The 17,538-nt window shown below is 40.6% G+C and overlaps 1 protein-coding gene and 1 long non-coding RNA gene across 4 annotated transcripts in view; both read left to right on the top strand.

Annotated features, from left to right (window-relative positions):
• The first annotated feature begins 815 nt into the window (after positions 1-815).
• Positions 816-2,049, top strand: LOC131466535 (uncharacterized). The gene is made up of 3 exons (XR_009241433.1): positions 816-1,134; positions 1,222-1,404; positions 1,485-2,049. It is a non-coding gene; the product is annotated as an uncharacterized LOC131466535 (long non-coding RNA).
• A 3,049-nt stretch (positions 2,050-5,098) lies between these two features.
• The window catches only part of sh3pxd2aa (SH3 and PX domains 2Aa), a 96,352-nt gene continuing 83,912 nt past the window's right edge, over positions 5,099-17,538 (top strand). The window contains exon 1 of one of the 3 annotated variants that reach the window (XM_058640277.1): positions 5,099-5,733. In XM_058640277.1, the coding sequence (XP_058496260.1) occupies positions 5,638-5,733 (96 nt within the window). In that variant the 5' untranslated portion in view covers positions 5,099-5,637. Of the gene's footprint in view, positions 5,734-11,386; positions 11,419-17,538 lie in introns of those variants that run through there. The other 2 variants (XM_058640278.1, XM_058640281.1) reach the window with 2 other exon arrangements.

The raw sequence follows: 17,538 nt of genomic DNA, 5'->3' as shown, positions 1-17,538 counted from the left end.
TCTGCTTTAACTCTTGTTGAGTTATGCATTAAATAATTCCTACAACTTGTCTCCATATCAATTTTTTTCTCCCTGCAGCCTTCCACCACCCACTGCTGCTGTTGCATCTGCTAAAGGTAGCCGTATCCTGATTCACTGCATCTTCATGTGTTGGGTAAGAAGTGTCATTAGACTACTAACAATGTAAACACCTTTTAAATGCTTGATCTAATTTACTCAAATGGTTCATCAGTTTAGGACAAAAAAAAATCATTGAATTTGACATTGTTGGGGTCAGTAACCTGACCTCTAAATGTTTGGGAAACCATGCAAAAGATCACAAGCTCTCTGCATGACCCAACAGCATCCATGTTTGAGTTATTTAATTGCTCAATTTTTAAATCAGTCAAGATTTTATGAGCTGGGTCTTCTTCACACAACAGAGAACAAGGTAAATTGAGTCGACTCGTAACATGGTAAGGCATTTCATCCTTCCCCTTCTTCTCTGTGTGTGAGGAAATCTGGCCACGGATCCTGACTGAGTGGCATACCATGGCTGTGCAGTTTCCAAAATCAGACAAGGATCCATCTGATTTTGTGACTCAGCCTGTCATGATATGCATGTATCTTCCTCCGAAACAAACGATTGGAATGGACAGCTTTGTAGTGTAAATCACATCACATCACTTGTAGCTGGTGAAGCATTTGTTTAAATTAGGGTCAAGCATTTTCAGGTGTCTGCTTTGTCAATACTCTGGTGCCACGTCTTGCTAAACACACGAGAAGCTCTGAATTGTGAAACTGCTGCCTCTTGCAGATGTTACAACAGCAATGGCTGTTGAAAGGCTGCAGGGAAAGAAAATGAGACTTGAGGACAGGACAGTGGAATTGATTTCATGCTTAGCTAAATGAGGGTTTCAGCAGAGGACCTTTTTGTGGTGAGGCTACAGAATCAGAAGGAACGTTTGTCTGGGCAACTGGGAGATTTGCAGTTTTTCATGCACCCAACCAAGACATTAGGGTTGGTATCATCCCAAATGACTGGCAAAGATTGCTTGTAACTGTCAGTGTAGGACAGGCAAGGCAGGTGTAGGTTAGGGAGGGCATCCATCTGTGAGCTCTGACTGGATGTGAGGACCTGTCACACTTGACCAGGTGAGCTACCTGAAGATTTGTCATTTGTTTACTTCGTTTTTTTTCTTTTTTTTCTTGTGACTTATCAAATTCTTCCTCATTTTGAAGAGATGAAGGCTGCTGCACATTCCTGGATCAGGGGACTCCATGTTGGACACCACGACCTGGAGAAGTCCCCTTCTGGATGGCTGCAGTGATGACCTAGCCCAAGATGAACCAACCCTTCTACGATGAGGACTTTGCCCAAGATGAACCGACCTTTTCCGCCTCTTTTCCACGGGATGTCTTCAGGTACGTTCTTTCAGATGGTACTCAATGTTTAATTTACTTATTTACTGTGCTGATTCTTTTTTTTTTTTTTTTTTTGTTAGATGTTGGACCTTGCCAAACTGTACACATGCCTCAATGGCTGCTACGTCACTCTGCCCAACAGGACATGGTCATCAAGATTTTTTTTTTTTTTTTTTTAAATGGACTTTATCCCCCCCCTGTCCTGACTGACCCACAACCACACATGACTAAACACTTTACATGTGATGCATCACCACACTAAAATACAGACACTGCTACTTTAAGCCTGTAATGTTTGACATTGAAAACTTGTATTTATTGCCTTCTTTATTTCAAGTAAAACTTTTGTTCTTAACTTTATGGTTGACTTGTATTTTTTCAGTGATTCTGTAATGAGTGTTATTTTGAAAAGTTAGTGCTTTCAACTTAAAGATATGTTCTTTTAAAATGAATTGCACTGATCTGTTACTGTAGACTTGGAATCTTTTGACACTGCTCCAAGTGTTCTGTTGATCTTAACCAGAAAACTCAAACCCTATATGGATTTGTACAAGGTTTTAAAGGGAATATAATAAATTGGACTCTAAAGCAGGGAATGCATCAGTGGATGGTGATGCTGCTACTTGCCCCCATCTCACAACTTACTTCTAGCCACTAACACTAAATATGGCTAATGCATAAAAATATTTATTTTCTTTAAAATGCCTTCTTTTAACTGGATTAGTCTTTAGATGCATTTTTACTATTTTATTTCATCTGGCTTTTCATTTGATCTTTTAATTCTGTCTTTACCATTTTATTTTTCTACTATGGAAAGCACTTTGTAGAGTCGTTTTGAAAAGTGCTATTCAAATAGTTATTTGAACAGTGTTGCAGTACCATTAACACCAGCAGCAATATGAGCAGCCACACATGCAATGCTAATATTTCTGACTGTCTCAGCCTCAGGTTTCAAAGTAAAGATCAGACTTCGGACAACCGAGCGGTAGACAAAGAAGTCAGTGGCTTGTAGCAAGCTGCAAACACTGGTGACCCAAGATGGCGAGGAGACAGTTCTTCCAGTCTAAGCATCCAGTGCAGCATGAATTCGACAGGAAGAAGAGATGACTGACATTTTGGTTGTGTGATGATGCTTTTGTGGAGAAGGGGGCTGATTTTGTTTTAGTTTTTTTCTTATCAATTCACCAGTCAATTTTTTCAATTCCTTGGACCCATCCCTAAGACTTCCCTACTGCACAAGTAGCCACAGTAACATCTTAAGATATTTATGCACATGCTAGTGGAAATTCATAAACAGTGTAAGAATTGAAACTAATACAAAACGCTCCATAGATGTATGTGAAGCCTATCTATGTAATATTTATTAGCAATATGTACGAAAATTAGGGAAAGGGATGTGAAAAGTTGACGACTCGTCTCTACTCTCTTCAGTCTTCACCCTCTTCAAAGGGTACTCAAGCTCTTAATCCTTCGGGGCTCAGTAAGGCACTCCATGGGCAATTTGACATTCATATTTCCTAGATAATTTGCGGACCAAATTTACCAGCAGACCCATTATGAGGGGCATGGGATACTGTGGGTATTATTACACAATGGTGATCGAATCAATTTCTTACCCCCTTATCCTATCACCCGTCAATTCCCGACAGAATCAACCTTGGCAGGAAAAATGTCAGCAGAGTTCTCCCCACTGACTTCCTCCCTTAAATAGCACTCAAGGTTGAGAAAACACCCACAACAAAGAATTATTTCTTTCGTTATGAGCCTTTATTTAACACTAATCCGTGCTTGTACAAACAAATGTCTTTTGAGTATACTCAAAAGCTCATTGATTTTATTATAATATATAGGTGAAAATGTCCTGTTTATTTGGGGCTCATGTATTTTATCATTTATCAATTAAGTCTCCCTTTTGAAGTTCTTGTGTCGTCAAAAAGGAGCTCATTCTTTTTAATTATATAACGTCCCCATACAGGCTCATATATGTATTTTAACACTGAAATAGTAACATATATCCTCTTTATTAAATTCTAATAATACTGATTACACATACAAAACTCAAACCACTTAACACGCACACACTCAGAGCTCAGCTGTCCAGCAGACTAAAGTGCATTAACATAAAACAAATTCAATGTGATCACAACACACAAACAACGCTAATCCCAAATTCTCAAGTCGACTCATTCATACTTTCGTATAGCATGCTTTTTGCCACTTTTTCCTTTAATTCTCTAAATTTATGCTACCTTGGACATAGGCTTCAAAGAGAGGTCTCATCGAATACTAGTTTGTCAACTTAATATTCGGGAGGGGACTTACATTTGAATTCAATGCTATATGATGAGACTTAAATGTAAAGAACAGTTGAACAAAAAGCTTTATTATATCTATCACAGGTAATGGTATATAATATTCAGTGCTGGTTCAGATTGGACCAGGATTCGCAAAGTTGTAACCGTTTTTTTTTGTGTTTTCTGCTTCCACCAGGAGGCGCTGTTTTCAAAATGTACCGTTTCCAGCAACATAGTCGTCTTCAGCAACGACCCATCATCAATCATAGCATGTTTGGTTGGGATCGGACCTTCCATCGCAAGAGTTTCATTGTCTGTTGTGAAAAATCAGAATTATCGCCAACATTGGTGTCCCCAGCTCGTACGCCATGCGACATTTTAAAAAACGTTCAGCAACTTTAGATCCTCAACTTGTCCACAGTGACCTCACCAAGTTTGAAGGTGATCACACCAAAGCTCTAGGACAACCCTGCATTTCTTTCACTAGCTCTCATGTGCCGGAGTGTATAATATTCTAATATTGTTGAATATAAAAATGTCTTGATTAATATAAATATAATGGGTCATTTTACTTTTGTATAAATGCACCCCCTTTCTCTGAAATAAAATGGCCCATGTTTAAATAAAGTGGCTCAGATGTATTTCTTTCCCTCTGCGTCTTACTTCATGGACTCTCTCTGTCGACTGAAGAGACAATCATTATTGTGGCATTTAAAGAGAGGATAGCTTTTATTGTTAATATTTTGTGAACCAGTGCAACAACCCCCTCCTTTGTTTTTCTTTAAAAAACAACAAAATAAACCTTTAATTGTGTTGAATTGATTTACAATAAATACAATGACTGAGGAGGAAACTGCAGTCTGCACATGTTTTTTTTCGCTGTGTGCACACGGGGGCAGTGTTTGGTCGCTAATTGGCTCGCTCTTGTCGAGCAGGCCGCTGATTGGTCGTCTGTGAAACATCTGTATCTAGTTGCCGTCGCTCGTGTCTCCGGCCAGAAAGCTGGTGTGTGTGTGTGTGTGTTTGTGTGTGTGTTTATTAGACTGGTAGGAAACACATTTTGGTCGAAGACATTTAAGATGGTCCTTGCGACTTTAAAGGGCTTTTTGAGGGTTAAGACTTGATTTTGAGGCATGTAGTTGAGATAGTTAAGCTTGGGTTAAGGGGCTGTGAATGTCCTTAACTGTAAAGAGGCAAGTGTGTGTGTGTGTGTGTGTGTGTGTGACAAAATCAAGTCCCCATGACGTAAATGATTAAATTTTTAGGTGAAGATGTGTTGTATGGTTATGGTAAGGACATTTTTTTACCTTAATTATTCTGAGTATGTGTGAGGACGTAAGTGAAGCCCATCCCACTCCTTCCCCTAAATCCACTGCTGGTGCTACTGAACACACAGTAGCCGCTTGCTGGCGCTGGGCTGCAGTACCTGCTCCTTCACACTGACCTGCAGCTGTGCTCATCAAAGCCTCTGCCAGTGTGTGTGTGTGTGTTTGACTCCTGTATGTGTGTGCGTGGTCACCGCGGCAGACACAAAGGAACTCGCTGCACTTTTTTAAAGGTACCGCCTGCCTGGAGGAGCTCAGGCCGCCGCTGTCACTGTCTGGACCCGCGTCTGTGTTCGTGCTCTCCTCACGGACAGCGAGCAGTAACGGACGCCAGAAGCCGGACTATTGACAAGTTTGTGATCAGATCGACGCTCGCCGTTGAACTGGAGGAAGAGAGAGAGACAGAGTGAGAGGGAGGAGGGAAGGAAGGAGGGAGGTGTCAGGGAGAGAGAGAGCCTCACTGAACCGCTCTCTTTCCTTATCCCTCTCCCCCCTCTCTCTCTCTCTCTGTGTATCTTTAGCCTGGACCGCTGAGCTGATTCAATGACACACCGATGAATGTAGTGTTCCGTGTGCCGTGAGTGTGTGTGTCTGCTGTGGATCTATCGCCGTGGATGCAGAGCCTCTGCAGAGTCAAGATGCAGTTTCGGACTGTGCTGGACGTGAAAGTCGTGGACGTGGAGAAGCGACGCAGTCCGTCCAAACACTACGTGAGTCAACCTCATCTTTTTATCTGTATGTGTGTGTGTGTGTGTGTGTGTGTGTGTGTGTGTCTGGCCTGCTCCCACTCACACAGCGTGTCGCGTCCACTCCACGCAGCTGTATGTGACAGAGCTGTGCTGTATCTGTGCTCAGAGCCTCTGTGTGTGTGTGTGTGATATCAGTGAACAGCTGTCATTACGGTGCGTTGTCCAGGGCCGTTCTAAGGGACTTCCAGGGCCTCAGGGTAAAGGCACCTGGGACTTTTTTTTTGACATCATGGTTCATGGCTATAAAAGACTTCAAGAGTCACATAATGGTAATTGTACATTTTGTTAATTACAATTAAGAATTATTAATATATGTATTACTACATTTAACACAGCGTATCGCAGACAACACGTTTGTGCAAGCGCCAATGTGTGGTTATTACAGTAATTCACCTCTCGCTGTTGCAGGAAGCCAGCAAATGAGCGTCTTTAGCACCTCATTGTAGTATAGAATAGAAGAATAAAATAGAATAGAGCCACTTTCAGCCACCACTGGACTTGTACAATATAATAACTATATAACTCTAAATATAAGTGATCTCTAAACTCTTAAGCCATTGAGGCATCACTATAGCGCTCTGGACGTCACATGACTTGGTATCTATGAACCACCATCATGGCAGCCTAACATGAACAGGATCTATGCTGGATTTAATCTGTCAGAGTTAACTGCACACTCTAAATCCACCGAGATTGGCTGATATCTCAAAACTTTGACAGACTGAATATATGTGATTCTTATAATGCTGTTTTAAGAATGAGTTTCTAAGCTTGGAAACAGCTGGAGTGGACGTTATTCCAGACCTGCGGTATCCACACAACTTCAACATCCTGATTGTCTTCCCTTCATTTTATTCCAGAAAGTCACTGAAAGTTTACAAGACACTCAACTGTGGAGTCTACCGGCTAAAGATAGTGTTGTTGTCACTGGAAGGGTAATTGTCACGTTAGCATAATGTAGGCAGGATATTTTCTGGCCCTTTTAATGGTTAAAATTAATTAAAAGGGCCAGAAAGATGTCAAGATGGACATTTTGAAGCTTAGTTGTTAAAGGGTTATTAATCTGTAAAGGAACAAGCTTAAAGTAAATTAAAGCACCACAATGTAGGATTTACTCTCGGGTTCCCCCTACAGTTGGTTAATGTTTTCTTTTGTCGAGGTAACCTACATTTGTTACTTGTAGATAAACAAACAACCACAACCATGGTGGTGATGATGTCACTGGACGTTAGAAACAGGCGGAGTCGATGTCTAGGAAAGTCATTTTAAAACAAAACTGTCAATACTTACTTTACAGCCAACACAGGTGTTGGTGAAATGCAACATATACTGTATATCACTAATATAGAGCCACTTCTGCCACCTCCAAAAACATATTATAAAAGAGAATGCATCAGTATTGTAGATTTAGCATAGATTTGAGTTGCTTAGGCTTTTGTTAAGTTATTTCTTATGTACTTCCTGATGTCATGATTGAGAATTAATATTAAATATATTAATAAAGTCTCAGACTGGTTCACAGTGCAGGACATGAGCACATGTGTTAGTACCTCATAAAGCCACACTTAAAAAAAAACACAAACTATCCCTTTAAGTGGATCAGAAAATGCTGTTTACATGGCTGTCTCTTCTTCAGACGTTGGTGGTTATTAGATAAGAGTGAGCAGGTGACTAAATAATCTACCCACAAAGTCCACTAAGTTGATATAGTGGACTTTTGGATCATCATCAGCTGCTTATGCTTTCCTGACTGTTATAGACTTGTAGATATTTTTGAGTTCTTAATCTATGGCGGCTAAAAGACTCAATAGATGAAAAAGTAGGTCACTGTTTTCCACTTTTTGTGTATAATAACAAACCCTACAGCGGGCTTCAGTGATTAGTCCAGGTTGCAGTTGCCTTATTCATCAATACCACACTTGTGTTGGGGCTCTGCACTTCATGGCCCCATTTCAGATCATATTTCCAGCTTATAAACAAGTCATAATAAATGAGCACTATGAAAAGAACAGGATCTTGCTCATATGTAATTACAGTCCTGTCCTGCAGACCCTTGGGCCTAATGCTATCTAAACACAATTAGCACATGAATCTCCTCTGGATGGCAAAGTTCACTGCTCCTCTAACCACGTGTCCCTGTATCACACACACACACACACACATTGTAGCTGCTTTACAACTCACTAATAATAAATAATAATAAATAAAAAATGACATTGTGCATAACATAATTTTAAAATAGCACTTCATTGTAGTATAGAATAGAAGAATAAAATAGAATAGAGCCACTTTCAGAACATACACTATTTCAATGCCAGTATTCACCATTGGACTAGTACAATATAATAACTCTAAATATAAGTGACCTCTAAACTCTTAGCCATTGAGGTGTCACTATAGCACTCCGGGCATCACGTGGCTTGGTTTCTTTGAACCACCATCATGGCAGCCTAAGATGGGGATAGGATATACAGGATATACAGTATGCTGGATTTAATCGTACAGAGTTCACCGCACACTCTAAATCCACTGCTGATATCTCAAAACTTTGACAAACTCAATATATGTGATTCTTATAAGGCCGTTTTAAGAATAAGTTTCTGAGCTTGGAACTGGAGTGGACGTTACTCCAGACCTGCAGTATCCTCACAACCTCAACTTGTGAAGCATCCGCTTCAAGACTCTAGTGCTTGTGTTCTATGCTACAAACGGATCTGGTCCAGCCTACATCCAGGACATGATCAAAACATACACCCCAGCCCGCCCACTCCGCTCTGCATCGGCAAACCGGCTTGCTGCCCCCTCACTGAGAGGATCGCGGAGGCATTTGCCTAACTCGCGACCTCTAACTAGCTCTTGTTTGTACCCAAATGTTGAGATGCACTTATTGTAAGTCGCTTTGGAAAAGAGCGTCTGCTAAATGACATGTAATAATAATAATAATAATAATGTAATAATAACTTGTCTTCCCTTCATCTTATTCCAGAAAGTCACTGAAAGTGAAAGAGCCAAGAGAGTGGAGAGTAGAGAGTAGTGTTGTTGTCACTGGAAGGGTAATTGTTGCGTTAGCATAATGTAGACAGTGTAATGTAAACAAGTGTTTTAATATTGCTTTACGCGTTGTTTAATGTGTTAATGTTGCCGCGCAGACTAGCTTTTGGTAAATCTAGTCTGAGTCCATGATTTACCAATAATTAACCACATAATCAGAATCATTTTATTGTCATTGCACAATGTACAACAAAATTATAGAATTTCCATTGCTTGTGGGTTCAAATCGCGCCGTCTTCTTCTGCTCACTGTGAGCACGTTTCATCTTTACAGAAAAACAACTCCCCCCGCCTCTTCCTCTGTCACTCAGTGTATTGTTATTTCAAATATTGATATTGAAGTACAGCACACACAACAGAATCCACATAGCAGCTTCATTATACTGTAGATAACCTGGAGCTCTGGAAACCACTGCTCATATACTGGAGAACAACTGGCCCTAGGTTTGTTGTTTGTTTATTTATTTAATAAATGAATTTTATGAAAATTCATAATTAATGGGAACTACCTCGAGACTCCCACAAAGGTCAGATTATAGAATAAAATGTTACATTTCCTTTATACCAGTTGGTGTAAGTGCAGAAAGATGGCGTGTTTACACTACAGTACTAGCACTACTAGGCTTGGCTTATTAGTTTAAGTAACATTGCATTTTGGATAGATGAACTTAGTAGCATAGGTTAAGACTTGTTTTCTCAGATATCCTGGATATCTTCATTCTACCTTGGAGCAACAGGCCCCTGATGGATTACTGCTTTGAATGTAAACAGGAGGATTTTAACTGGGAGCTTCTGACAGCACTCATGCTGCAGCATTTTGAATCCTAATTTTTTACAGGATCATGAAAACATCTTAGTAATGAAGGATTTCACAAGCCCAGTCTAGATCTACCAAAAGCATGAGGTCGTTTTTCAGTTTCCTTTTGGGACAGAATGTTTGTAATTTTCATTACCGGGTTGAAAAAGATTTGCTTTATGTGAGTCACATCAAGTGTCCTGATCAAATCTCCAAGATACTCATTTATGCTTAATTTGTTAATTAAATACACACACACACACACACACACACACACACACACACACACACACAAGCACAGAGTGTTGTATGATCACAGAAAATTGTTTCTAGGTAACAAGTCCCCGCTTTAAACATGACATGCACAGTATTCATAAGTGAGGATACATTTTCATGTTGAGTCTAGATTATTAGATTCCTCAGAAGGCGTTTCACAAGGCAACAGTTACTCCCCTTTAGATTCCAGATGACTCATCACATATTCTGTTTTCTGAGTGTAATCTGTTCCTCTCAGGCAGACGTTACACAGTGTGTAAATGTAAAGCTGTCAGATGTATCGAATAATAAAGAAGGAACAATACAATCAATCCTGTACAATAATAACATTCTAAAATTAGGAAAAAAAACAAAAACAAATCATATTATGGTGCATTCCATTTGTAGTTGGAATGAGTATGGAACGCCCCCCAAACTTCAACCAATCCCAACATGGGAATTGAAGATGTCTGCTACCATAGTAACACTGTAAATCAGTGGTGGACATGATGCTACGTGTGCTGTGTGTTAGATTTTGTTTTAGCCTGTATTGCTAAAAGACATGTAGTGTGGTCTATGAGATTTGGCTTTCACACAGACTGGTACGGACGATGAGCCAGTGTTATTTGGCTAAGTAAGTGGTGAATAACATAAATCATGGTATGTGATTGAGGGCCCCATTAGATTATTGTGAAGAATAATGTAGTAACGGCTTGGGATTCAGGTCCCTCGGAGCCTTTGGGCCCCTGGGCCTTGGCTGCCGCAGACTCGTTCAATAATCTAACCTTGCACCCACAGGCATGAGCTCAGTGAAAAACATAACTACCAGCAGGGATAGAGTTTAGTTATTAATAACAGAGTATAGATGAGTTAGTCGTAGCAGTACAGAATTATTTAAGGATTGTTCTTTTTTTTTATTGCACAACCTGAAACAGTATCAAGGACATGTTAAAGGTGCAAAGGACCAGAATAAACCCTCTTCTTCCTGTTTCCACCAGGAGGGCAAACAGTGGCACTGGAAACTTGCATGGATCATAAATGACATCATTTTAACAGTTGATCCAGAACACTTGTATCTTCAGGCTTTTTCCAGAGACCACACTCTTCCAAACGCTCACAAATGAAACTGTCACACCTTATACTTTCTTCATGTGCCATTTTTGTTGGCTTGCTAAGACTCAGGTCTGAAGAATTTGTGCAGTTTTATGGTCATTGGTTAATGTGTATGGATCATTGACTGTATTAGACTGTTAGACTGTGAGTGCACAGATTCAAGTTCCATGTGGTTCCATGTGGTAAAACTTAAACTCCAGGCAGGCGGAATATTTCCAACCAAACGTTTTGTAGTCAGATCATTTGTGCGTTCATGGTCTGACTCTCAGAGTATAATCTGGGTCTGTTTTATAAGTCACTTTAAATATAGAAGCTTAGGCGGGGTTCACTGCATTTAGTGGCTAGGCCGACATTCTCTGCCCCACCAAGCACTCTGCTCTTTGCCTTCTTCTCTGTAGCTGTGAGACTGGCGTCCAGCTTTCCCTCCAAACTGTAAGTCATTTCTTCTGTTTGTCTTTGCTCTTTTATTCATCTATTGACTTGCGTTAATGTTGATGTAATTGTAGAAACAATGTCTTCAGGGAAAGCAGAACATAAAGACAGCTGTAAACATGACATGAATATTGATAGCAAACCAAATAATCACAAGTCCAATTTGTTCAGTCAGAACAAATCATTTTTCTGTCTTTGCTTCTGAGCATGAACACGGCTCCGCTTCCACAGCGGGGACAACGGATCTTTTCTTGTTATTTGGGACAATGATGTCCCCGAAGCTTTCTCTGAGTTGTTCAGATTTTCCCCTCCTCGTTTGTGTTTTCACTGTCTGTGAATGAGATAGTTGAGCTGACGCGTCAGAAAGTCACGACTGTGTGGTCAGAGATAACATGATTTTGTCTTTGTTTTTCTGCCTTTGGAGAGGCCGATAAAATGTTCATTAAAGGAACTGCCCTGTTCAACTGCAGATACGCTATATACTATAGATTAGATTACATGAGATTAGGTCCGATTTGAGACACTGGGGGTGAATTTCCCTAGTGTTACAGCAGCAGAAGGGTCAGGAGTGGCACGTGTGTATATATAATATAATATAATAATATAATATAAAATATACAAATGCAAAAAGTAGAAATAAAGCGCAATATTCGTTCACACCTTGCCTCGGGTGAAACCAACAACCTGAAACTGGGAGGGGTGAACAATCTGCATTGTTCAATTTACCAATTCTCTGTATCATCAGCCTCAGAGGTCAGAGGTGAAGAAGCCTCTTGGATGAGAGGTGTAACATCCAGTCACACCCAACCATGATGGCTTATGTGAATCATTGCATGAGTGTGGGCTAGTTCTCTGTTAGAGCAATAGTTAAAATAGTCAGATTTCATTTCTGGGAAATCTTAAAGAATTCACAGTTAGATTAATCTTGACAGGCACCAGTCCAGGCTTTTGTAATGATAGCATTTATTGATTAGAGGTGGGATAAATCATCTACTTTCACATGCATTCTGACTGTGAATCATTTTATGAAAAAAATTGTAATTGTAAAAACAATATTAGGGAAAAACATAGTTTGTCCAACATATGCGTTATGTTCAGTACACGTTACTGTGGCAACACGACAACCTACATGAGCGACAACATTTCACGTAAACACCGGGAGGTGGAGGAGAAAGGAACGACTGCCGAACAGCTGAGAAAGAAGCAAATGATGAGGAATCTTCCACAAAACTCTCATTGTGTTACAGTGAAACATATTCTTTCATTTTGTATTAATAAATGCCAATGGAAGTAAATTGGGAATTTATCCCTTAGAACACAGCATTTCAGCTGCTTTTTTCCATTACTAACAATGCAGTATAGAGTATCTTATATCCTTTTTTGATGAAAAAACTATATAAACACACCTAAATACACACCCCCAGGATGTCCATATAAGGAGTTGTGTATTATTCCCACCGCAAATTACCATGGGTGCACCTGCGGCACAGATTTGTGCCACGTGAGCACTAAGGGTTAATAATGGATCTTTTAAATACACTCTCAGAAAAAAAACATTAAGATACAATTATATAATGGCTTCAGAATTGTTTAAGAATTGTAACTATTCCCACCCCCATCACAGTTTCTCTTTGAAAACATTAGTAATGGTGAAATGATCAGAGAAAAGTTCATTGTATGCACTTGTATTTTCCGTCCCCTCTGTTTAAGTAAAAAAATATTGAAAACAACCTGTCACTGGCTGAGGAGACAGACTCACAGAATACAGGCAGCTTTTCATGAAAACGGATTGCAAATTTTACCTTTAAGAAAATGTACCTTCATGTGTGTCTCCATCCACTGCTGTTCAGTTCATATTGGGAGTCGGGCTACAACGATGAATGAAGGAATGAATGAATGAATGAATGAATGGATAATGAATCATTTGCTAAACGACAATGACTTGGTTTGCCCATGCTCTGGAGCATTTGGCTAGAACTGTTGCCTCACAGCAAGAAGGTTGCTGCTTTGTGTCCCAGTCCAGGTGTTTCTGTGTGCAGTTCACATGTTCTCCCTGTGTCTGTGTGTGTGTGTGTGTGTGAGACATGAACACACAGACTGGTGGTGCAGGGTTTCTTTGCAAAGACAACTGTAGACGCACAAGCGTTTTGCTAGTGCACGGTCGTCTTTGACTACTGTGAATTTGTGTCCTGGCACGAGCCCGGGGAGCACACTCTCACAGCAGTAAATGCCAAAGCTAATCGTGCTAAGGACACATTTCTCAGTGAGGAACGACAGTTACAACCTCTGGGTGGAGTGAACATACTGTCATGGCCGCCTGCCAGCAGCGACTGAGGTCTTTTAAACCTCAGCTTTATCGTGGAGCCTCTGTTGTGTCCGACCGCTGCCCTTCTTATGTCAGCGCCCTAGAGCTTTGACTCCACCTCTTTCATTTGAGCTGTGCTGTGAGGGTCGGGATGACAGTGGAAGATCCCACTCAAAGATGTGTGCGAGAGAGTGGGAATAGTGCACCAGGGAAACGTGTCGCTTTTATGTATAAGCACTTATGCTCAGCGCTTATACATGAGGTAAAGTCAAATGTGTTCTCAGTGGGCCACTTCGCAGCGTGACAATGGTAACGTAACGTTACGGCCGCTTTCACTGCACATCAGGTTTACACGGGATGTTTGTAGCTTTGATTGTAACAAAATATAAAGACATTTTCTAAAGTAACGTTTTTTAAAGGCCAAACTGTGCGAGTACCATAAATAAAAGTCACTCTTCTCTCATTTTCCACTTTGTTTGTTTCTCTGGATTTCCTTTTCAGATGTTTGTGCTTCTCAAAGGAGAGTGAAAATACAAAAATAAAACATCTACTGTTTATGATCTGTATTGCATTACACGATTTATTTCAGATAATAGCTTATTTATTCATTTGGCTTGTTGATGTTAAATGAAGGATTTAGAGATTTAGTGTGTTAGAAACTATGTCATTGCCTTTAAATGCAGTCAACTGCTATAACACAAGTAATTAGTCTTAAAATGAAACGTAATTTTGTCGATTCCACATATTTTTAATCAATATATAATATTTGATTTATCATATTTTGTGTATTTCACTCATTTATTCAATGTAATAAATATGATGAGTGGGTCATTGTTCACTCTCACTCTCACAACAACAGAGAGTCCATTTAACCACAACTGTAACAGAGAACCCAGAGAAAACTCATGCACACACGGGCAGAACATGCAAACTCCACACAGACACAAAGGTCCTCGCGTGAACGGAGATCCGAAACTGGAGACTTTCCTGCTGTGTGGCAACAATGCTCGCCACTGGAACACCACGTGGTGTCTGTCCACCACAGACAGGGTCACGGCAGGGAGGTGCGTCACACAAAGGTGCTGCCCTCTGATTCTGTTCACACGATATAAATGCAGTCTTGTAAGTGTCTGGTGTTCCACTGGTTGTGCGTCACATTCAATCCTATTCTAGTACATTGTCCCATCTGAAATATGCACATGTTTCCATGTCTGCTCACACAATATACTTTATACAGCAGGGGTGTCAAACTCATGTGACCCGGGGGGCCATTGAGTGTCTAATCTGGTCATGAGGGGGCCGGTCTAGAGAACAAAAAGTGGGAGGAGCTTAAAATTAAAACACAATATTGCTTCATGATATCACAATTAAGATATTCATCATGATATTTCCATGAATTTAAAAAAGTAAAAGTGCTTGTTTTGATACAGAATGACAAATACTGAGACATTCATTTAAAATACCATATATAATAATGTGGACAAGTGTAATAAGAAACACCACACTTATTTATATACGTAATTGAATGTTGTATGTAATACACTCAGTACTGTGATTGTTTATATTATTACTGTTATAAAAACATTGCTCGCAAACATACATTGTATTATATTCTGTCTATATTCTATCACCTCGCTGGCACCTCACTGTGATTAAAAGGTGAGGTCGTGGGCCATGTTTTTATTATAACATGATATTTAGGTGGGGGGGGGGGGGGGGGCGCCAGTTTGACACCTCTGTTATACGCCACACTGGATATCTGAACAGAGTCTGGACGTCACAAAGACCAGCGTGGACCTTGGGGCTCTTCGTTCTTTGATTTGTTAATTAACATTTATTCAACCCTTTACGGTTCTTTAAGTCAGCGTTATTCATGTAAGTTGTATTTGTGTGGCGATGACTGTTCCCGTCTGAGTCATTCAGTATCTGCAAATATTACAGAAAGCCGTTGCGCAGGTCACCGCGCCCACTGCGGGAGGCCCTGACTGAACAATGTCCTGCTCCAAACACTCACTTGTTGTGAGTCACATTATGTCAAGTTTCGGGCTGCGTGATGTGGCCAAGAAAAAGCTTATTGCATTGATCTGTGTGTGAAATTTGAAGAAAGTTCAGATCTTAGGCCACTAGTGTGTTCTGCTGCTGTGAGGCAACACTTCTTGCCACAGCACCATGCAAAGCATGAGAAGAATATATTTAATGGAAGGTCATTTCCAATAACCAAGCGTCTCTGAGTCATTTCTTCTTCATGAGTCGCCTGTAAGTCACAAAACAACCTATCCCTTTTTTTTTTGCGCAGCTCAGTGTGAGCGGTTGAGTGAGACACGGCTGTTGAACACTTTCTGCCGTCTGGATCGGTTACCTTGCTTGTTGCATTGGATTAGAGATGATGGCAGCATCACTTACCTTCTCTTGACAGATAAATGGACTCTATCTTCGACTTGTCAGCCTTCACAGGGCTGCAGCATTGCTCCAGTCGAGGGTAGAGGCCAGCAGGTCAGTGTGCTGACAAAAGAAAGATGATTCCACCGTTTACCCTCAAGCATGAGCCATTGACCGATTTCTGACTGACTCTGCTCTCTGTCATTGGGGTGATTGTTTGAGTCTGCTGCCTCTGGATTTGTTTGCACTACAATCGCACACAAAGATCCGTTCATTGTTTGAGTCATAAATGAGTTGATTGTCAGGAAATCCCCAGCAGTTTTTGGATGAAACAGAGATGGGTCACTACAGTCTTGACATTCACCCTTTCACTCACATGCTGTTGGCATGCCGGACACATTAGACATTACATGTCATATAGCAGACGCTTTTATCCAAAGCGACTTACAATGGAATTGAGTACAGTCAGCCGGGGGTGGAGTCGAACTTGCGACCATTGCGACCATGATGTCTTTCGCAAACAGGGTACTGGTCTTAACCACTGAGCCACTCCACCCCATCCCTATACATCCCTATACATCAGCATGTAGCCTCTCACTCAACCACCGTCCCCCTGGTATATAGCATGACACACCCATTTATAGCTAGACGTGATATGAATGCTAAGTATTTATGTAGCGCTTTTCTTCACACTGCAGTTTTGCCGTTCACGCACACATTCATACAGCGTCAAATCTTCTATCGCACATCTTTCATACCCATTCACACGCTGCCGGCTCAGCCATCAGCAGCAACGTGGGTTTAAGTGGCTTGCCCAAGGACACATCGACATGTAGACTAGACTAGCGGAGCCGGGAATCCAACCCACAACCTTAAAAGTGGAAGACGACTAACACTAATTCATTTGTTGTTGCTGAAATCAGTGTCAAATATGTCCTCTTTTTTGGTGGCCCCGCTCAGTACCACTGATTAACTTTAATACAATAATAATCATTTTATAATCTAGTTCAGCCATGACAGAGGAGGCTATATTTGCAAATTTACCAGTTAGTGATAGTAAATTCATCCTTTTTACATATCCATAGTGAGCGCACACAAGCCAGGTTCAGGAGCAGTGGGATTTATTTATCTTGCTCAGGGGTTTTGCTGGCAAAGATCAAGAACCAGTTTGTGTTACTTGTTGAGCTCCTGTGTCCCCGTGAGCTAAAAACACTGATTTTCTCTGAGGACTTTGTTTTTGGATAGTTGGATGTCCAGCGCGGACGACTGTGTGGCACAATCACTGATCTGTTTTGTAAAAAAAAAGGTTATGTTTTCACTTCTCTTTTATTTTACGATTGAACACTTTTTTCAGCCCCGTGTGTGAGATCTCTAAAGACAGGACGTGTTCTAGTGATCTCTAGCGTCTTGTCACGCTGACTTTAGGTACTTTTCAT

This window comes from Solea solea, chromosome 10 (assembly GCF_958295425.1).
Source record: "Solea solea chromosome 10, fSolSol10.1, whole genome shotgun sequence".
Lineage (NCBI taxonomy): Eukaryota > Metazoa > Chordata > Actinopteri > Pleuronectiformes > Soleidae > Solea > Solea solea.
This window is presented reverse-complemented; position numbering and strand designations above follow the sequence as displayed.